This window comes from Grampus griseus, assembly GCF_964374135.1.
Source record: "Grampus griseus genome assembly, chromosome: 5".
Taxonomy (NCBI): domain Eukaryota; kingdom Metazoa; phylum Chordata; class Mammalia; order Artiodactyla; family Delphinidae; genus Grampus; species Grampus griseus.
The window spans coordinates 84,322,814-84,346,448 of record NC_138998.1 but is presented as its reverse complement, the minus strand read 5'-3'; the positions used below and the strand labels follow the sequence as shown (position 1 = coordinate 84,346,448).

General features: G+C 36.1%; 1 protein-coding gene across 1 annotated transcript in view; it reads right to left on the bottom strand.

The window, feature by feature from the left end:
• CFAP44 (cilia and flagella associated protein 44) overlaps positions 1-23,635 on the bottom strand; it is a gene marked incomplete at its 3' end in the record, with an annotated part of 129,482 nt that overhangs the window by 68,564 nt on the left and 37,283 nt on the right. Inside the window, exons 13-14 of the mRNA XM_082654830.1 lie at positions 21,857-22,055; positions 21,123-21,233 (exon numbers count right to left, since the gene is read on the bottom strand). Coding sequence (XP_082510956.1) covers positions 21,123-21,233; positions 21,857-22,055 — 310 coding nt within the window. The remainder of the gene's footprint in view (positions 1-21,122; positions 21,234-21,856; positions 22,056-23,635) is intronic.

Genomic DNA, 23,635 nt, shown 5'->3' with positions numbered 1-23,635 from the left:
TCAGAATGTGACTGTATTTGGAGATGGGGCCTTTAAGCAGGTAATTATGTTACAATACAGTTGTTAGGGTGGGTCCTAATCCAATAGGACTGGTGTCCTTATAAGAAGGGGAGACTAGGACACAGAGGGAAAATCATGTGAGGACACAGTGAGAAGGTGGCCATCTGCAAGGCAAGGAGAGAGGTCTCAGAAGAAATCAAACCTGTCAGCACCTTGATCTTAAACTTCTAGCCTAAAGAACTGTGAGAAAATAAATCCCTGTTCTTTAAGCCACCCAGACTGTGGTATTTTGTTATGGAGGTCCTAGTAAACTAATAAACTGTGGTAATAGTGCCCAGTGGATGGCTGTGAACGTGTGTGGATAAACTGTAAAGGTCATGGGAAATGAAGAGGTCAAGAAGCTCAGAGGCTGATGTGATTTGATTGACTAGGCACATGGTGTTAATATCATTCAGTATAATTATTTACACTTCGGATAAAGAGAAAGATAACCATATTCTCAAAATTTTAATAAAGGGGCAGGCTTGACCAGGTGGTCAGATGATAACGGCAATATAAAAAGATAGAAGGTGATATAGCCAAGTTACAAGAGCCTCAGAGGAGCTGTGTTTGTATTTTATGAGTCAAGTCATAAAAGTAATAAATATTGTCACAAATGAAATAAAAGTTAACTATTACACTTCTCTCCCTGACCCCAAACATATATAATGAATGCTAAAAAGTTGATGTGTATCCTTTCACACTTTTCTCCTCAGAATAGAATTTTTTTGAGTACAGAAAAGGGTATTCATTTATTCATTCAGTGAAGATATGGTCAATCCATATCCATGAAGATAAAATAACCAGACACATTAGAAATAAGACATCAAAAGTGAGAGTCGGGCTTTCCTGGTGGCGCAGTGGTTGGGAGTCCGCCTGCCGATGCAGGGGGCGCGGGTTTGCGCCCCGGTCCGGGAGGGTCCCACATGCCGCGGAGCGGCTGGTCCCCTGAGCCATGGCCGCTGGGCCTGCGCGTCCGGAGCCTGTGCTCCGCAGCGGGAGAGGCCGCAGCGGTGAGAGGTCCGCGTACCGCAAAAAAAAAAAAAAAAAAAAAAAAAAAAAAAAGTGAGAGTCAACAAAACAAATACCAAAAAAATCCATAAAGACTTCAGATGTTGAAACTAACAGACTCAGTCCAAAAAACAATTATGCTTACTATATGTAAAGGAATATAGAAGTATCCACAGGAAGCAAAAAAAATATAAAACTAACAACACAAATATGACAAACAACCAAATAAAACTTCAAGAACTAAAAAATACAGAAGTTGAAAATAAGATCACAAAGGATGGCTTTAACACCAGATAACTGAAGAGATTACTAGTCAGTAGAAAATATGAGAAGAAATCTGTAAAATACAGCCTGGAGAGATTTTTTTAAGCTAGAAAATACGGAAGATCTGTCATTTATACAACAGAAAAAACCAGTGTGAAATTTTGGAAAAAGTAGGAGTAGAGACAGAGAAAGTTAAACAAAATGAGAGGACAGAGGAATTTGTTACAAACAAAAGAACAAGGGAAAAAACCCTTAAAAAAAAAAACGATTAATGAAACAGAAACAATTTACCAGATAAAGAGCTCAAAGCATTAGTAATACATATGCTAACTGAATTTGAAAAAAGAATAGATGAACACGTGAGAATTTTAACAAAAACTAGAAAAATATTAAAAATAATCAGAGCTGAAGAATACAGTAACAAATGAAAAACACACTAGAAGGAATTAGAGCAAACTAAGTGATACAGAAGAAAGCATAAGTGATCTTGAAGGTAGAATAATGGAAATCACCCAATCAGAATAGCAAAAAGAAAAAAAAAATTTTAAATGAGGATAGTTTAAGGGACCTCTGGGACACCATCAAGCATACTAACATTCCCATTATAGAGATCCGAGAAGGAGAAGAGAGAGAGAGAAAGGGGTTGATAATCTATTTGATGAAATTATGGCTGAAAACTTCCCAAACCTGCAGAAGGAAATAGATATCCAGGTACAGGAAGCACAGAGATTCCCAAACAGGATAAACCACAAGTGAAGAAACTAAAAGAACACAGAAGAACTACAAAAACAGCCAGAAAACAAGTAACAAAATAGCAATAAGTACATGCCTATAAATAACTACTTTAAATGTCAATGGACCAAATACTTCAACAAAGAATTATGGGTGGCTCATTGGGTCTTTTAAAAAAAGACCCATCCATATGCTGCTTACAAAAGACTGACTTCAAAGCTAAAGACACACAGAGACTGAAAATGAGGGGACGGAAAAATATATTTCATGCAAATGGAAATGACAAGAAAGCTGGGGTAGCAATACTCATATAGGACAAAGCAGACCTTAAAACAAATTTTACACAAAAGACAAAGAAGGGCACTATGCAGTGATTAAGGGATCAATACAGGAAGAGAATATAACATTCATTAACATATATGCATCTGGGACTTCCCTGGTGGTCCAGCAGCTTAGGCTCTGCACTCCCAATGTAGGAGACCCAGGTTCAATCCCTGGTCAGAGAACCAGATCCCACATGCCACAGTGAAGTTCCTGCAGGTCACAACTAAAGATCCTGCATGCTGCAACTAAGACCCAGCACAGCCAAATAAATAAATAAATATTTTTTAAATGTTTCTAAAAAACATATGCACCTAATATAGGAGCACCTAAACATATAAGGCAAATATTAACAGACATGAAGGAAAAAATTGACAATAATACAATAATAGTAGGGGAAATTTAACACCCCACTAATGTCAATGGACAGATCATCCAGACAGAAAATCAATAAGGAAGTGGTGGTTTTTAATGACACATTAGACCAGTTGGACTTAATAGATAAATATAGAACATTCCATCCCCAAACCGCAGAATACATATTATTGTCAAGTGAACATGGCACTTTCTCTAGGACAGAACACATGCTAGGCCACAAAACAAGTCTCAACAAATTTAATAGAACAGAAATGATATCAAGCACTTTTTCCAACAACATGGTACGAAATTAGAAATCAATTACATGAAGAAAATTGGCAAAAACACAAATATGTGGGGTCTAAACAACATGCTACTGAAAAACCAAAGGGCCAATGAATAAATCAAAGAGGAAATCAGCAAATATCATGAGACAAATGGAAATAAAAACATAACTTTCCAAAAGCTATGGACACAGCAAAAGCAGTTCTAAGATGAAGTTTATAGTGATGCACGCCTATTTCAAGAAACAAGAAAAATATCAAATAACCTAACGGACCACCTAAAGGAATTACAAAAAGAAAACAAAGCCAAAAGAAATCAGCAGAAGAAAGGAAATAAAGATCAGAGAGGAAATAGAGACCCAAAAAAACAGAAAACAGCAATGAAATCAAGAGCTGTTTTTTTTTTAACAAAACATGAACAAAATTGATTATCTTTTAGCCAGGATCATTTAGAAGAAAAGAGAGAGGACCCAAGTAAACAAAATAATAAATGAGAGAGGAAAAATTAGAACTGACATCACAGAGAAACAAAAAAATCACAACAGAATACTGTGAAAGGTTATATGCTAACAAATTGGATGACCTAGAAGAAATGGATAAATTTCTAGAAACATACAATCTACATAGACTGAATCAGAAAGAAATATACAATTTGAACAGACCAATCACTAGTAGTGAAATTGAATTAGTAATCAAAAAACTCCCAGCAAACAAGTCTATGACTTCACAGGGGAATTCTACCAAATATATAAAAAGATCTAATACCTATCCTTCTCAAACTGTTCCAAAAAATTGAACACTTCCAAATTCATTCTATGAGGCCACCATTACCCTGATACCAAAACCAAATACACTACAAAAAAAAGAAAATTACAGGTCAATAGCAAAAATCCTCAACAAAATATTAGAAAACAAAATTCAGCAATATGTAGAAAAGATCATATATAAAAAGGATCATACAGCATGATCAAGTGGGATTTATTCCAGAGATGCAAGGATGGTTCAATATCCACAAAACTCAATATGATATAGCACGTTAAAAAAAATGAATGGTAAAAATCACATTATCTCCACCAGGAAGCCTACACAACCCACTGAACCAACTTTAGCCACTGGGGACAGACACCAAAAACAACGGGAACTATGAATCTGCAGCCTGCAAAAAGGAGACCCCAAACACAGTAAGATAAGCAAAATGAGAAGACAGAAAAACACACTGCAGATGAAGGAGCAAGATAAAAACCCACCAGAAAGAGGAAATAGGCAGTCTACCTGAAAAAGAATTCAGAATAATGATAGTAAAGATGATCCAAAATCTTGGAAATGGAATAGACAAAATGCAAGAAACATTTAACAAGGACCTAGAAGAGCTAAAGATGAAACAAGCAATGATGAACAACACAATAAATGAAATTAAAAATACCCTAGATGGGATCAATACCAGAAAAACTGAGGCAGAAGAATGGATAAGTGACCTGGAAGATAAAATAGTGGAAATAACTACTGCAGAGCAGAATAAAGAAAAAAGAATGAAAAGAACTGAGGACAGTCTCAGAGACCCCTGGGACAACATTAAACGCACCAACATTCGAATTATAGGGGATCCAGAAGAAGAAGAGAAAAAGAAAGGGACTGAGAAAATATTTGAAGAGATTATAGTTGAAAACTTCCCTAATATGGGAAAGGAAATAGTTAATCAAGTCCAGGAAGCACAGAGAGTCCCATACAGGATAAATCCAAGGAGAAATATGCCAAGACACATATTAATCAAACTGTCAAAAATTAAATACAAAGAAAGCACATTAATAGCAGCAAGGGAAAAACAACAAATAACACACAAGGGAATCCCCATAAGGTTAACAGCTGATCTTTCAGCAGAAACTCTGCAAGCCAGAAGGGACTGGCAGGACATATTGAAAGTGATGAAGGAGAAAAACTTGCAACCAAGATTACTCTACCCAGCAAGGATCTCATTCAGATTTGATGGAGAAATTAAAACCTTTACAGACAAGCAAAAGCTGAGAGAGTTCAGCACCACCAAACCAACTTTACAACAAATGCTAAAGGAACTTCTCTAGGCAAGAAACACAAGAGAAGGAAAAGACCTACAATAACGAACCCAAAACAATTTAGAAAATGGGAATAGGAACATACATATCGATAATTACCTTAAATGTAAATGGACTAAATGCTCCCACCAAAAGACACAGATTGGCTGAATGGATACAAAAACAAGACCCATATATATGCTGTCTACAAGAGACCCATTTCAGACCTAGAGACACATACAGACTGAAAGTAAGGGGATGGAAAAAGATATTCCATGCAAATGGAAACCAAAAGAAAGCTGGAGTAGCAATTCTCATATCAGACAAAATAGACTTTAAAATAAAGACTATTAGAAGAGAACAAAGAAGGACACTACATAATGATCAAGGGATCAATCCAAGAAGAAGATATAACAATTGTAAATATTTATGCACCCAACATAGGAGCACCTCAATATACAAGGCAAATACTAACAGCCATAAAAGGGGAAAGCGACAGTAACACATTCGTAGTAGGGGACTTTAACACCCCACTTTCACCAATGGACAGATCATCCAAAATGAAAATAAATAAGGAAACACAAGCTTTAAATGATACATTAAACAAGATGGACTTCATTGATATTTACAGGACATTCCATCCAAAAACAACAGAATACACATTTTTCTCAAGTGCTCATGGAACATTCTCCAGGATAGATCATATCTTGAGTCACAAATCAAGCCCTGGTAAATTTAAGAAAACTGAAATTGTACCAAGTACCTTTTCTGACCACAACGCTATGAGACTACATATCAATTACAGGAAAAGATCTGTAAAAAATACAAACACATGGAGGCTAAACAATACACTACTTAATAACGAAGTGATCACTGAAGAAATCAAAGAGGAAATCAAAAAATACCTAGAAACAAATGACAATGGAGACACGACGACCCAAAACCTATGGGATGCAGCAAAAGCAGTTCTAAGAGGGAAGTTTATAGCAATACAATCCCACCTTAAGAAATAACCTAACCTTGCACCTAAAGCAATTAGAAAAAGAAGAACAAAAAAACCCCAAAGTTAGCAGAAGGAAAGAAATCATAAAGATCAGGGCAGAAATAAATGAAATAGAAACAAAGAAAACAATTACAAAGATCAACAAAACTAAAAGCTGGTTCTTTCAGAAGATAAACAAAATAGATAAACCATTAGCCAGACTCAACAAGAAAAAAAGGGAGAAGACTCAAATCAATAGAATTAGAAATGAAAAAGAAGTAACAAGTGACACTGCAGAAATAACAAAAGATCATGAGAGATTACTACAAGCAACTCTATGCCAATAAAATGGACAACCTGGAAGAAATGGACAAATTCTTAGAAATGCACAACCTGCCGAGACTGAATCAGGAAGAAATAGAAAATATGAACAGACCAATCACAAGCACTGAAATCGAAACTGTGATTAAAAATCTTCCAACAAACAAAAGCCCAGGACCAGATGGCTTCACAAGCAAATTCTATCAAACATTTAGAGAAGAGCTAACACCTATCCTTCTCAAACTCTTCCAAAATATAGCAGAGGGAGGAACACTCCCAAACTCATTCTACGAGGCCAGCATCACCCTGATACCAAATCCAGACAAGGATGTCACAAAGAAAGAAAACTACAGGCCAATATCACTGATGAACATAGATGCAAAAACCCTCAACAAAATACTAGCAAACAGAATCCAACAGCACATTAAAAGGATCATACACCATGATCAAGTAGGGTATATTCCAGGAATGCAAGGATTCTTCAATATACGCAAATCTATCAATGTGATAAACCATATTAACAAATTGAAGGAGAAAAACCATATGATCATCTCAATAGATGCAGAGAAAGCTTTTGACAAAATTCAACACCCATTTATGATAAAAATCCTACAGAAAGTAGGCATAGAGGGAATTTTTCTCAACATAATAAAGGCCATATGTGACCAACCCACAGCCAACATCATCCTCAATGGTGAAAATCTGAAACCATTTCCACTAAGATCAGGAACAAGATAAGGTTGCCCACTCTCCACACTCTTATTCAACATAGTTTTGGAAGTTTTAGCCACAGCAATCAGAGAAGAAAAGGAAATAAAAGGAATCCAAATCAGAAAAGAAGAAGTAAAGCTGTCACTGTTTGCAGATGACATGATACTATACATAGAGATTCCTAAAGATGCTACCAGAAAACTACTAGAGCTAATCAATGAATTTGGTAAAGTAGCAGGATACAAAATTAATGCACAGAAGTCTCTGGCATTCCTATACACTAATGAGGAAAAATCTGAAAGTGAAAACAAGAAAACACTCGCATTTACCACTGCAACAAAAAGAATAAAATATCTAGGAATAAACCTACCTAAGGAGACAAAAGACCTGTATGCAGAATATTATAAGACACTGATGAAAGATATTAAAGATACAAATAGATGGAGAGATATACCATGTTCTTGGATAGGAAGAATTAACATTGTGAAAAAGACTCTACTACCCAAAGCGATCTACAGATTCAATGCAATCCCTATCAAACTACCACTGGCATTTTTCACAGAACTAGAACAAAAAATTTCACAATTTGTATGGAAACACAAAAGACCCCGAAAAGCTAAAGCAATCTTGAGAACGAAAAACGGAGCTGGAGGAATCAGGCTATACTACAAAGCTACAGTAATCAAGACAGTATGGTACTGGCACAAAAACAGAAAGATAGATCAATGGAACAAGATAGAAAGCCCAGAGATAAACCCACGCACATATGGTCACCTTATCTTTGATAAAGGAGGCAGGAATGTACAGTGGAGAAAGGACAGCCTCTTCAATAAGTGGTGCTGGGAAAACTGGACAGCTACATGTAAAAGTATGAGATTAGATCACTCCCTAACACCATACACAAAAATAAGCTCAAAATGGATTAAAGACCTAAATGTAAGGCCAGAAACTATCAAAGTCTTAGAGGAAAACATAGGCAGAACACTCTATGACATAAATCACAGCAAGATTCTTTTTGACCCATCTCTTAGAGAAATGGAAATAAAAACAAAAATAAACAAATGGGACCTAATGAAACTTCAAAGCTTTTGCACAGCAAAGGAAACCATAAACAAGATGAAAAGACAACCCTCAGAATGGGAGAAAATATTTGCAAATGAAGCAACTGACAAAGGATTAATCTCCAAAATTTATAAGCAGCTCATGCAGCTCAATAACAAAAAAACAAACTACCCAATCCAAAAATGGGCAGAAGACCTAAATAGACATTTCTCCAAAGAAGATATACAGACTTCCAACAAACACATGAAAGAATGCGCAACATCATTAATCATTAGAGAAATGCAAATCAAAACTACAATGAGATATCATCTCACACCAGTGAGAATGGCCATCATCAAAAAATCTAGAAACAATAAATGCTGGAGAGGGTGTGGAGAAAAGGGAACATTCGGGCTTCCCTGGTGGCGCAGTGGTTGAGAGTCCTCCTGCCGATGCAGGGGACACAGGTTCGTGCCCCAGTCCGGGAAGATCCCACATGCCGCGGACTGGTTGGGCCCGTGAGCCATGGCCGCTGAGCCCGCACGTCCGGAGCCTGTGCTCCACAACGGGAGAGGCCACAACAATGAGAGGCACGCATACCGCAAAAAAAAAAAAAAAAAAAAGGGAGCACTCTTGCACTGCTGCTGGGAATGTGAATTAGTACAGCCACTATGTAGAACAGTATGGAGGTTCCTTAAAAAACTAAAAATAGAACTACCATATGACCCAGCAATCCCACTACTCGGCATATACCCTGAGAAAACCATAATTCAAAAAGAGTCATGTATGAAAATGTTCATTGCATCTCTATTTACAATAGCCCAGAGATGGAATCAACCTAAGTGTCCATCATCGGATGAATGGATAAAGAAGATGTGGCACATATATACAATGGAATATTACTCAGCCATAAAAAGAAATGAAATTGAGCTATTTGTAATGAAGTGGGTGGACCTAGAGTCTGTTATACAGAGTGAAGTAAGTCAGAAAGAGAAAGACAAATACCGTATGCTAACACATATATATGGAATTTAAGGGAAAAAAATGTCATGAAGAACCTAGGGGTAAGACGGGAATAAAGGCACAGACCTACTAGAGAACGGACTTGAGGATATGGGCAGGGGGAAGGGTAAGCTGTGACAAAGCGAGAGAGTGGCATGGACATATATACACTAGCAAACGTAAAATAGATAGCTAGTGGGAAGCAGCCGCATAGCACAGGGAGATCAGCTCAGTGCTTTGTGACCACCTAGAGGGGTGGGATAGGGAGTGTGGGAGGGAGGGAGACACAGGAAGGAAGAGATATGGGGACATATGTATATGTATAACTCATTCACTTTGTTATAAAGCAGAAACTAACACACCATTGTAAAGCAATTATACTCCAATAAAGATGTTAAAAAAATCACATTATCATCTCAATAGATGCAGAAAAAGCATTTCATGAATTTCAACATCCATTCATAATAAACAAAAAACAACTTATCAATGTTGGCCTTGAGGGAACATACCTCAACATAAAAAGGGCCGTTTATGACAAACGCAGAGCTATCATCATACTCAATAGTGAAGAACTGAAAGCTTTTCCTATAAAATCGGGAAAAAGACAAGGATGCCCACTCTCACCAATTCTATTAATATTTTTAACATAGTATTGGAAGGCCTGGCAACAGCAATCAAATAAGAAAAATAAGACAAATTGGAAGGGTAGAAGTAAAACTCACTTTTTACAGATGACATGATACTATATATAGAAAAATCTTAAAGTCTGTATTAGAATAAAGTTGCAAAATACAAGATTAATATACAGTCATACACTGTACACATGGTATCAACTACCATCATGCATGATAAACCCACTGGAGAGTTGCTGTTTTACATCCCTTAACCAGGACACCCATGATAAAGGTCAGGACCCAAGGGTCAACATAGTTGGAGATACTTCTGGTAGTCATCTTAGCACTGGATGCCCTGGCCAACAACTAGTTCATCAATATTTTTATAAAATCTTGAGCCATTAGCAATTGTCTGTCTTCCTGATACAGCCAATGGTAGCAACAACATTCCTTATCCAAGGAATACCTTCACTCATAGATACCCAAAAATATAAATCAAGGTCACGTGTCTCTACATGGCTTCATCAGCTTATTCCCTTCAAGCATCCAGACATTGGAAATAATGTTAGAGAAACAATTTATTGGAATTTTCAATCAACCTTTCTTTACTTGATGTTAGAATATTTTTCCCCTGTAGAGGAGGAAAGAGTTTCTTTCTCCTGAGGTCTTCTGGGGTTTCTATTAGTCTAGAACTACATTATTCCAATTTTCATATTTGAAGATTTCCAAATCACTTGGGTGATCCAACACAGGGCCATAAGTGTGCATTTTAGAGCTATTTAACTTATGGTTCATCTTTATCTTAGTACATAGTTTTGGGGGATATAAGCTTTAGTTAGTGGTTGCCAAGGAGGAGAGGGAGATGGATGGAGGGAGAGTTAGAAAAAAATAGTGAATTAGAATGGATCCTTTAGCTGGTTCCTTGTTTAAACCTTAAAAGAAAAAAAAAAAAAAAAGCTTAAGTTAGTGAAGGTTTGTCATAATTTCTTCCTTTGCTATGCCCTCATCTTGAACATGAGGCTCCATAGACTAAGGAGGACATCAAAAAGATAGCCAATTTTTGGGCTTCCCTGGTGGTGCAGTGGTTGAGAGAGTCTGTCTGCCGATGCAGGGGACACGGGTTCGTGCCCCGGTCCGCATGGGTCCCACATGCCGCGGAGCCGCTGAGCCTGCACGCCCGGAGCCTGTGCTCTGCAACGGGAGAGGCTACGACAATGAGAGGCCCATGTACCGCAAAAAAAAAAAAAAAAAAAAAGATAGCCAATTTTTGAGGCTCTGTTTTTTTTCTTTCTTTCCTTTTTTTCCTTTTGATCAGAATATACCTGCCCTCTTAGCAGAATCAGTTTTCGGTACTTGAAGTTTTCCCAGTGTTTGTGCTACATCTCACACCACCAATAAGATGCCTTGGTTATTCTGTCAAACCTTTTATTTATCCTCATGAAAAGGTTGAATTGAGCCACCTAGTACTGCATGAGCTAATGCAGACCCTTACCCAATTGTATGTTCTATGCACACATTCTTAAGTAATCTTATTCAAGTGGAAGATGTTGGGTTATTTTTTGTGATAAAATGACAAAATCATCGTTGTAATTGTAATAACTCAACCAGATATTTTTCATCCATCATGTGTATCACAGTAAGTCACTCTCATCACATTGTTAATTCTAAAATACCTGAAAATTCAATTTCATTATACTTCTCTATCCTTCATGAAGGTCTGTATCCTTGATGACTGAATGTAGTTTATGTTTTAGAGATGAAAGATGTAAGAGAGGCACTGTTTTGCAGTTTCTATTCTTCCTGTCTTTAATCTGTCTTACAAAATTCCTTCATGAAAAGCTGTATGTCAACAACCAGTAAATTTATTTAAATTTTGAAGACTGATATTTATGTACAGTATGCATATATGTATACAGAAACATGACATATATATTATGTATATACACATATATGCATATATACATATATATGCATGCCATGCCATTTTTGCTAGGTAACTAGAAAACTTCAGAATCATCTAAAAAGAAAATGCTGTGGTTTTCTTACATATACATTTATTTATAGACTTCATCCCCAAAATGAATCAAAGCAGCAGAATATATGCCCTATAGGAATAAGGAGCTTTAATACTTCTCTACCACATTTTATAGATTTCTTTTTCTAATCAAGTGAAATTCTATAAAAGGAAACTCATTTTCTTTTGTATTACACCTTGATTAATCTTTTTATTTACAACGTGACTAGATAAATCAAGAGGATATTTTATGAAGGTCATCTAAATTCCACTAAACAAATTAATTGACAAGGGTTGGCTGGGTATTTGTGAAGTACTACGAAGAACTCCACTGTTATTGTTAAGACCTAGACATTTACTCCTTATTAAATTAACAGATTCAGTTGACAAATCATAGTTAATGTAATAGTCACCCACTGGTTATACTCTGTAATTACTCTATATGACAAAGTTACTAACATTGGAAAAACTACCAATAAGAACTAGCTAAATCAAAGCCCCTTCATTGTGGAGAGCATTTTTTTCAAATTTTCAAGTACTGCACTCAAAAATACATTTATTAAGCTTTTATCACTTGAGTAATATTGCATTTTGGGGATGAACTGAAGTGTATCATTTCAATTTTCCAATTTGATAATTAGTAAACATACTCTCCCCATGATGAAAAATACTGAATATTTTAATTCTCATAACTTTAAGAATATAGCAACTATTAATCTTGTCATTCTTTTTGATTCATTAATCTCTCTCAAAACTTGAAAAAATCAGTCTATCCTTGTCTTATTCAAGAAATGATACAAGTTGGATGCTAATATTGAAAGGTTAGATAATGTATCCCAAATATTTTAGATACTAACAACATATGCTAAATGATCTTCAGTAAAATACACTTCCTGAAATCAAATATTTTTAGGGAATAACTGCTTGCCACTTACTATGGACTAAATATTTGGGTTCCTCCAAAATCCATATGTTGAAACCCTATGTGGGGGTGGGGGCTTTGGGAGGTAATTAGATTTAGATGAAGTCCTTAGGGTGGAGCCCCCATTATGGGGCTAGTACTTTTGTAAGATGAAGAGACCAGAGCTCGCTCTCTCTCCATGTGAGGAATCAGCAAGAAGGCAGTGATCTGGAAAGCAGGTAGAAGGCCCTCACTATGAATCTGACTATGCTGGCATCTGAGCATGCTGACCATGAGGCTGATCTCAGATTTCCAGCCTCCAGAACAGTGAGAAATAAATGTTTGTTGTTTAAGGCACCTAGTATATGGTATTCTGTTATAGCAGAATGCCAGACTGATAAAATATTCATTTATAAACATCTTATTCAAGGTTAATTTGCAAACTTTTGTTCCTGATCGTCTGATGCTTTAGTTCTTGATTACCTAGAATCTATTTTACATGTACGAACATATCAATCACCCCAAAGTATGCTTAAGCGGAGTGAATGTTTGCAAATATAAAATGACATTTTCTAAGAATTTAGGCATATACTAGGATATGACAACAAATTTGATAAAAAGTTTGTTTCTGTGGTTGTCCTTGCAAATGTTGAAATTGAAGCAATTGTAAAAATAAATAAACTTTACAATAAACAGAAATAAAAAAGGCAAAAAAAGATTAATATACAGAAATTTGTTGTTTTTCTATATACTAATAATGAACTACCAAAAAGAAAAAGTAAGAAAACAGTCCTTTTTAAAATCACATGAAAAAGAATAAAATACCTAGGAATAAACTTAACCAAGGAGGTAGGAGATCTATACTTTGAAAACTATAAGACATTGATGAAGTTGAAGATACAAAGAAATGGAAAAATACCCCATGTTCATGAATTGGAAGAATATTGTTAAAATGACCATACTACCTAAGGCAATCTACAAATTTAATGCAATGCCCATTAAAATACTGATGGCATTTTTCACAGAAATAAAACAAATAACCCTAAAATTTATATGGAACTATAAAAGACACTGAATAACCAAAGCAATCTTGAAAAAAGAGAACAAAGCTGGAGGTATCACATGCCATGATTTCAGACTATACTACAAAGCTACAGTAATCAAAACAGTACGGTACTGGCATAAAAACAGACAAATAGATCAATGGAACAGAATAGAGAGTCCAGAAATAAACCACACACTTATGGGCAAAATTAATCTACAACAAGAGGCAAGAATATACAATAGGGAAAGTAGTCCCTTCAATAAATGATGCTGGGAAAACTGGACAGCTATATGTTAGAGAATGAAACTAGAACATTTTCTCACACCATATACAAAAAATAAACACAAAACGGATTATAGAGCTAAATGTAAGACCAGAAACCATTACACTCCTAGAAGAACACATAGGCAGAACACTCTTTGACCAAAACCATACAAAATTTTTTTGGATCTGTTCCCTAAAACAAAGGAAACAAAAGCAAAAATAAACAAATGGGACCTAATTAAACTTAATCTTTTGCACAGCAAAATAAACCACTGACAAAAGGACAACCTACTAAACAAGAGAAAATATTGGCAAATGACATGACCCATAAGGGGTTAATATCCAAAATATATAAACAGCTCATACAACTTGATATCCAAACAATTTTAAAAATGGTCAGAAGACCTGAATAGACATTTTTTTTAAAAGAAGACATACAGATGGTCAACAGGCATATGAAAACATGCTCAACATCACTACCATCAGGGAATTGCAAATCAAAGCCCACAATGAGATATCATCCCACAACTGCCAGAATGGCTATCAACCCAAAGACCATAATTAATAAGTGTTGGGGAGGATGTGGAGAAAAGGGAACCCTGGTACACTGTCAGTGGGAATGTAAATTGATGAAGCTACTGTAAAAAAACTGTATGAAGGTTACTAAAAAAGCTAAAAATATTACTACCATATGATCTGGCAATTCTACTTCTGGGTATATATCCCCAACAAAACAAAACCCAAAAACACTCATTTGAAAAGATACATGCACCCCAATGTTCATAGCAGCATTATTTACAACAGCTAAGACATGGAAACAATCTAACTGTTCATCAACAAATGAATGGATAAAGAAGATGTAGTTACCCAGTCATAAAAAACAATGAAATTTTGCATTTGCAACAACATGGATGGACCTGAACGGTATCATGCTTAGTGAAATAAGTCAGACAAAGACAAATACTGTATGTTATCACTTATATGTGAATGAAACAAACTAGTGAATATAACAAAACAGAAACAGACTCACAGATATAGAGAACAAACTAGTGGTTACCAGTGGAGATGGAGGACAAGGTACAGGTAGGGGATTAAGAGGTACAAACTACTATGTATAAAATAAACAAGCCACACGAATATATTGTACAGCATAGGGAATATAGCCAATATTTTATAATCAATTCAAGTGGAGTATAATCTATAAAAATACTGAATCACTATATTGTACACCTGAAACTAATATTGTAAATCAACTATACTTCAATAAAAATAAAGATTAAATAATAAAAATAAAGGATTTCCCTGTGGTGCAGTGGTCAAGAATTTCCCTGCCAATGTAGGGGACACAGGTTCAATCCCTGGTCCAGGAAGATCCCACATGTCGCAGAGAACTAAGCCTGTGTGCCACAACTACTGAGCCTGTGCTCTAGAGCCCATGAGCCACAACTACTAAAGCCTGTGCACCCTACAGCCCACATGCTGCAAGTACTAAGCCCATGCACCACAACTACTGAAACCCATGAACTCTAGGGTCCATGTGCTGCAACTACTGAGCCCGCGTACCTAGAGCCCATGCTCCACAACAAGAGAAGCCACTGCAATGAGAAGCCTGTGCACCACAACAAAGAGTAGCCCCCACTCACCGCAACTAGAGAAACCCTGTGCACAGCAACGAAGACCCAATACAGCCAAAAAAAAAAAAAAAGATTAAAAATAAATAAACAATAAAATATCAATACTTTTTAATAGTCCATAGGTAAAGGAAATCAAAATGAAACTGAGAAAATATTTTCAACTGGATGATAATAAAAATACTACATTATCAAAACTTGTGGGATACATTAAAGCCTATAGTTTTATAAGGTACACATAAAGATACATATAAAGAAGAATAATAAAATATAAATATCCGTTTCATGAAATTAGAAAACAAGAAAATAAACCTTAAGACAGTAAATGTAGGATTGTAATAAAAGAATATAACTTAATAAAATAAAAAACAAAATAAAATCAATAAAGTGAAAAGTTCCTTGAAAACACTAATTGACAAACATCTAGGAAGATTAAGCAAGAGGAAGGGAAAAAAATGACCAGTATAAAAAACTGAAAAGGAAACATCATTACAGATCCTGTGACATTAAGAATATTATGAAAATTACAGACAAAAAAATTGAAAATTCAAAGGAAATAAACAAGTTCCCTAGGGGGGAAAAATGTACTTATCAAAATTAAATCAAGAAGAATACATCTGATTGGAACCACAAGAGACCCTGAATAGCCAAAACAATCTTGAGAAAGAAGTCAAAGCTGGAGGCATCACACTACCTGATTTCAAACTATACTGCAAAGCTATAGTAATTAAAACAATATGGTATTGGCATAAAAACAGTCATAGAGATCAATGGAACAGAATAGAGAACCCAAAAATAAATCCACATATATATGGTAAATTAACTTATGACAAAGGAGCCAAGACTACACAAGGGGGTTAAGACAGTCTCTTCAATAAATTGTGCTGGTTAAACTGGACAGCCACACGCAAAAGGATGAAACTGGACTACTATCTTATACCGTGCACAAAAATTAACTCAAAACAAATTAAAGACTTGAACGTAAGACCTGAAACCATAAAACTCCTTACAGAAAACATAGGCAGTAAGTTCCTTTACCTTGTCATTGGTCTTTGTGATGAGTTTTTGGATCTGACACCAAAAGCAAAGGCAACAAAAGCAAAAACAAAAATAAAACAAAGTGAGACTACACCAAACTAAAAAAGCTTTTGCACAGCAAAGAACTCAACAAAATGAAAGGCAACCTTATGAATAAGCAAAAATATTTGCAAATAATCTATCTGAATAGGGATTAATATCCAAAATACATAAAGAACTCATACAACTCATTAGCAAAAAAAAGCACAAAGAATCCAATTATAAAGGGGGCAGAAGATCTGAACAGACATTTTTCCAAAGAAGACATAGAGACAGACAACAAGTACCTGAAGATATGCTCAACATCACTAATCATCAGGGAACTGCAAATCAAAACCACAATGAGATATCACCTCACACCTGTTAGAATAGCTATTATCAAAAAGACAAGAAATGTTGGCTAAGATGTAGAGAAAAGGGAACCCTTGTGCACTGTTGGTGAGAACATAAATCAGTACAGCCACTATGGAAAACATTGTGGAGATTCTTCAAAAACTTAAAAATAGAACTACCACATGATCCAGCAATCCCACTTCAGGGTATTTATCTGAGATGAAAACATTAACTGGAAAAGATACATGCACCCTCAAGTTTATCACAATATTCTTTACAATAGCCAAGATATGGAAACTATGTGTCCATTGAAGGGTGAATGGATAAAGAAAATATTCCATTGTGATTATATGTACACAATGGAATATTATTCAGCCATAAAAAAGAATGAAATCTTATCATTTGCAACAATATGGATGGACCTTGAGGACATTATGCTAAGTGAAATAAGTCAGGAAAAGAAAGACAAATATTGCATGATATCAATTGTATGTGGAATCTTTAAAAAAGAAAAAAACATTAGGCACAGTAAACAGACTGGTGGTTGCCAGAGGCAGGGGTTGGGTAATGATAAAATGGAGGGGTTCAAAATGTACAAATTTCCAGTGATAAAATAAGTCATGGGAATGTAATGTACAGCATGATGACTATAGTTAATAATACTGTACTGCATATTTGAATGTTGCTCAGAGTAGATCTCAAAAGTTCTCATGTATAGTAATAGATGTTAACTAGACTTACTGTGGTGATCAGTTCTCAATGTATACAATTATCAAATCATGTCGCATATCTGAGACTTATTTATGTCAATTATACTTTAAAATTTAAAAAGAAGAATTATAATCATTAAAGGCATTGAATTAATTTTTTTAAAGCACCTCAAAAAAAAAACCCCTATGCTCTGATGGCTCTACTACCAAGTCTGCCAAAAACTCAAAATTCTAATATATTACAAATTCTTCAAGAGAATAGAGAGAGAGAATAGTTTACAACTCATCTTAGGAGGTGAAAAAAACCTTAATAACAAACTTGATGATGAACTATGAAGACAGAAAATATTATCCAAATCTTTTTTATAAACATAGATGAAAAATACTAATGTTAGCAAACTGAATTCAATGACACATGAAAACTTTGCTAAACTGGCTAGTTCAAGACAACACAGAGAAACCAGTACAGCCACAGCTCTAAGAGCCAAGATAGCAGGAGAAGGGAAGCTAGGTGAGGTGAGCTGGGCATTCTCTGCACTTCTTTCTCCTAAGGGCATTGGTCAACTTACTGCATGGGACCTAGAAGCCAAACAGAATGCAGTGTTCTAAAGTTTTAGGCATTCTCTCAGAGATGAATAGACACAAGCTGAAGTTCAAAGTGACAAGAAAGTTAGGACCTGATGGCACATGATACCAGAGAAAAGGGAAATGCAGAAAAGGGAGCCTGACATTCTGCTGGGCCTTTGCCTTTAAAACATTTGCACAACCCTAAGCTGCATGAGAACAGGAGTTGCTCATTTCATCCAAAAAGTCACATTATTGTTTACTTACTTTCATTTTTGAAAGATACCACCACTGGGTATAAAATTGTGGGTTGGAAGTTATAGAACTATAAACTGCTAAAAGAAGACATCTACTGAAGAAATTCTATCCATTATTAAAAATCCTCCTACAAACAACAAATCAGGTCCAGAGAATAGAAAAGACTATTTTTTAAAAAAAAAAAAAAAAAAAAAAGAGGACAGAAATACCTTGATTCCAAACCTGGCAAGGACATTACAAAAGGGGGAAATTATCACTCTGTTATGAATGTAGATGCAAAAATCCTTAATAAAATATTAGTAAACTGTGTGTGTGTTAAAATATAGTGAGTTGATGTGTGCTAGGATGACAAGAAGGAGGTCATTTTAGGCAGAGAAGATCAAGTTCAAAGCTTAATGCATGAAACAAAGAGGAACAAGACAACATAGAGGAAGAGACAGATTTAACAGATGTTTAGGGTGCATAACCAATGGGGGGGCTTGGTGAACCACCAAAGCAGGGTGGTTAGAGGTAGGGAAGAGATGGCTCTAAAGATTTTCTGGTTTAGGTAACAGGGAGAATGGTGTTCTCAGAAAAATGCAGGAGGAAAAAAAACATGTCTTAGAAAAACTCTAATGAATTTCATTTAGACACATCAAAATCACCCCCAGAAATTCGGAAGATCACCAAGTTCAGTCAATTCTACCTATCTCTTATCCACACGGTCTTTCACACTTTGGTCACATCTTCTCTGGAACACAGCTGTCCAATAGATCTACCTGCCTCTCATTTGGCTCCCTTGTAACTTCTCCACACTGCTGCCTAAGTGATCATGGTAGTGACCACTGCAGATGGAATGGTTCTGTGTGTGATGCAGCTTTATTGGAAACCAAAATAAACCAAAAAGCAGAAGCTTAATGCATTCAGAAAGGTAGGAGGTCTGACCAGTGAGCTGGTAGGGGCTAACAGCTATTGCTATTTGGACAACTGAAGTGTGCAGTATCAGTTACACATGTTAATTTACTTTTTTCCCTCAGCTTCATTGTAATATAACTGACATAACATTGTGTAAGTTTAAGGTGCGTAACGTGATGATTTGGTGCATGTATATATTGTGAGATGAGAGTAACTTACATTAGTAATTCCCAAATAATACTAGATATATAATTGCTAATTGGCACCACTGCCTGAAATGACTTTTGAATTGTTTTTTTGGGGGTGTGTGTCTTTTCTGCCTTAATTTTCGTTTTAGTTTCTTATTTTGAAGTAACTATTAATACATAGGAAGCTGCAAAGATAGTACAAAGAGGTTTATACCTTTTGCCCAGTTTCTCCCACTGGTTACTTCTTCTGCAACAATATCAAAACTAGGAAATCAACATTAATATAGAATGCGTGTATAGTCCTGTGTCATTTTATCACATGTGCAGATTCATGCAACCATCCACAATCAAAACATAAACTATCCCACCACTACAAAGATCTCCCTCAAGCTGCCCCTTATAGTCACACTCACCCCCTTCCCACCCATCGTTTCCAACCCCTGAAAAATGCTGGGTTTTTTAAAACTTTGTTATATAGGGAAATGATTGAAGGATGCACAAAATATTATATGTTGTGATACAATAGCTCATGCTTTAACACAGAGCATCCTTTGCAGCTCTCTTTCCTTCGCCTACACAACTTGCACTCTCCTCCTCTCAACTAACTCACATCATGTGTTAACTTCTCCCTTTCTTGATATTCCCTTTCTTGATATACATGCTCTATATTCACAGCACGTATTGTCTATACCACTGATATCACTGATAATTTAGTCACCCATTCCCTTGTGAAATCTTAAATAATTCTATCACAGATCAATATAACTTCTTAAACATGTGTATTTTTTTTTCTCCTTCAGAAGATACTGTTATATACTGCTTATTGAATCCATTGCCAGGGCCTAGCAAAGATGAAAACAATGAGTATTTGTTAATTAAAAAAATATTTTTTCTAGGTACTACTATATTTTTATAGCCATTTTCTTTAGAAGAGCTTAAAATAGATTACAGATGTTACCCCCCACCTCCAAAATCCTGACAGTACCTCTACACAGTTCATCAGCATTATTATTATGCTGGAACCCTAGTACAAGTACCTGGTTTAGACATTCAATCAATATTCAGGTGACTGAATTATCCTATGCTCAAAATTAGGGAAATTAGGGGCATTAAATAAGATTAGTAATCAATACTGAATCCCCAATTGTTATTAGAAAAGAGGCAACGGAAGATTAGAAGAGAAAATGGAGCTGGAATGGGAGCAGAAGGGAAGTAAAGAGATTAAACATGAGGACAAGTACACCCAACACATTCTGACATGTTGTGTTTTGGGCTGAAGTCTCCATTGTTGAAGCAAAGTCTGATACAATAATTAGATTATGGAAGAAGGAGGAGGTAATGGGAAGGGCTTGAAGCTCCTGAGTAATGCTCCACTAGTAAAGCTGAGCAGCTTCCCTGGCCCCTCACAGCGGGACCCAGGAGTGGAGCTAATAATTCCACCCACTATTCTCTATCTACCAGATCACTTCACTACGTAGTAACTGAGACTTAAACACGAAGACAAATAACTACTTACATGAGAGGCTGTAGACCAGGTTAACTGGCAAACAGGTCCAGGAGTAGTAATATAACCGATTGGCTTATAACCCCTTTCCACTTCAAAGAAGAAGACAGTTTGATCTTTACTCTAAGAAAAAGAGAGATACCGAAATATATATTATTATGAAACATATTGCATACAGTACAAAGAAGCATTTAACAGCTATATTACACCCACTGTATACGTATACCTACAATGATCATATTTCCCCAGGTTATTCTGGGAACATTCTTGTTTCAAATATTTGCTTCATTTTCCCCATGAGAACACTTGACAAACCATGTTTTCTTGTATGTGTTTCTGAAAAGATGCTCACCATACCTGTATATAAGATTCACAAAAAATTCCACAATGCATACGCTCACCTATTTATGCATAAAGCATTTACATGTTTATTCTCTTCATTTAGGCCAATTCCACATAAGAACATACCTAGGTTATAAAACGTTCATTATACATAAAACATGTTGCATGATTCCCAGTTGAACATTTCTGTTCATTTAAAATAAGCATTACAACTCAATTTGTAAGAATATTTTTAAATGTCATGCACAGACTATACTGAAAGAATCTGAATACAAAGAAAACAAAATAGGGATATATTCTCAGAAAGGAATGTAAGCAAATAAGGCATCATTAAGTAGGAAGACTAACAAGGCAGGGTTAACCAGGAAAATTCAATAGGAAACACAAGGAAATCTACTACTTACCCCTGTGGCTAGAACTTCTCCATCACGATCATAAGCTAAAGCAGTGACAGGAGAAGTATGAGGTTTGAAAACCTGTTTCAAACAAATATCTGCATCTGAAACTCTCTTCCGTCCCACAAAACTTGTGAGCCCTTCTGGATCATAAAGTTCAAGAATTCGAACAACGCCATCTTCAAATCCTGCAATAATCTGTGCTCCACTGTTGCTTACCTTGGACAAAAAAGAAATGCAAGGTTTCTGAAATTAGTTGATTAAGAAAGCTGTACTACATAACAGATTTCTGTATTTTATTTAGACTTAAATTATTTAACTAAATAATTAACTAAAATAAATGCTAATCAATAATTCCTTATACTACTTTCTGGTAACCTCCATCTCTTCTATGACAGTTCCTTATCACTGCAGACCATGAGACAGGTAAACAATGACAATCCAAGCATTCAATGAGCAAAAGTTGGTGGAGCGTCTGTCTACTATGTGCCAGGCACCCATCACCAGCAACCCAAGTGTGAGCATAAACAGTCTCAACCCCTGTTTTCACAAATGTATGGTCGAGCGGGAGGACAGACATTAATCAACCGCACAAATGAATATGGAATTATGAACTGAAATAAGTAAAAGGAAATAAACATTCTGAGAGCACACAGCAAAGAAAGCTGACCTAGTCTGCAGCTTAGAGGAGAAGTCTGGGCCAGAGATATAAATCTAGCAATGTCTTAATGTACCACATCTGCTATCTCAGAAGGCATTCAGGAGAAGGGCAAGAGCCTTGGTATTCTTTAGAGCAGATTGATCATCCCTGAAGCCAGGCAATTATGAAAACCTTGGGAATAAGAAAACTATATTCCATTCAATTCCAACTGAATGTTTATGCAAACATTTACTAAGTGTCTAAATGTACCAGTAACCCTAGAGGCACTGGAAGTACAAAGATGAATAAGATATGGTGTCGCCATGAAGAACAAACAGTCTGGTGGGAAAGACAGTCAATAAAGCAAGTCATCTTAGTACACTGTGATAAGTGCTATAAAAGAGGTATATACACAGTCCTTAAACAAAAACCGCAAAGGAAGAAGTACGCAGCTCTACTTGAAGGTGGGGTCATGGAGGGCTATGCAGAGGAGATGATATCTGACCTGGGCTAAACTGTAAACAATGATGTGCAGTTTTCCAGAAAGGCAAGAGGGTATGAGGAAGGGGCAATTCAAGCATAATGTCCATATGATCAGTACGTGGATATAAGGCTAAAAAGAAAACATTCTATGGACATTGCCCAAGCATCTGAAAAAATGATTCAATTACATAGGCTGTATTTTAAAGAATTTAGGTAAGAGTGTAAATAGATTAGGATAAAGAGTGATCCGTGTTTGGTAATCTAAATACTCTGTCATTTCTACTTAATCCAGCCTCATCATTGTTCTGCTTCTATTCCCTGGCCTGAGTTCTCCTTCTGGTCTTGATCCCATCATGAAATTCCCCTCCATTCCAGCCACCTCCACATCTACTTTGGGCCTGGAACATTTTCTCTTTGACTTCAACCCAAAACAATAAGGATAAAATATTCCCCAAATATTCCCATGACACTTTAAAAACTTGGCTGCAAATTTTTTGCTATGCCTCTCATGGAGACGTGGGGTTTAAGTCCCTCCCTCCTTGAATCTGGGAGCGGGGGGCTTGTGACTGCTTCACCCAACTGAGTATGGTACAAGTGACATTATGTGACTTCCAAGGCCAGGTCATAAAAGGACAGCAGCTTCTGCCTTATTTGCTGGAACACTA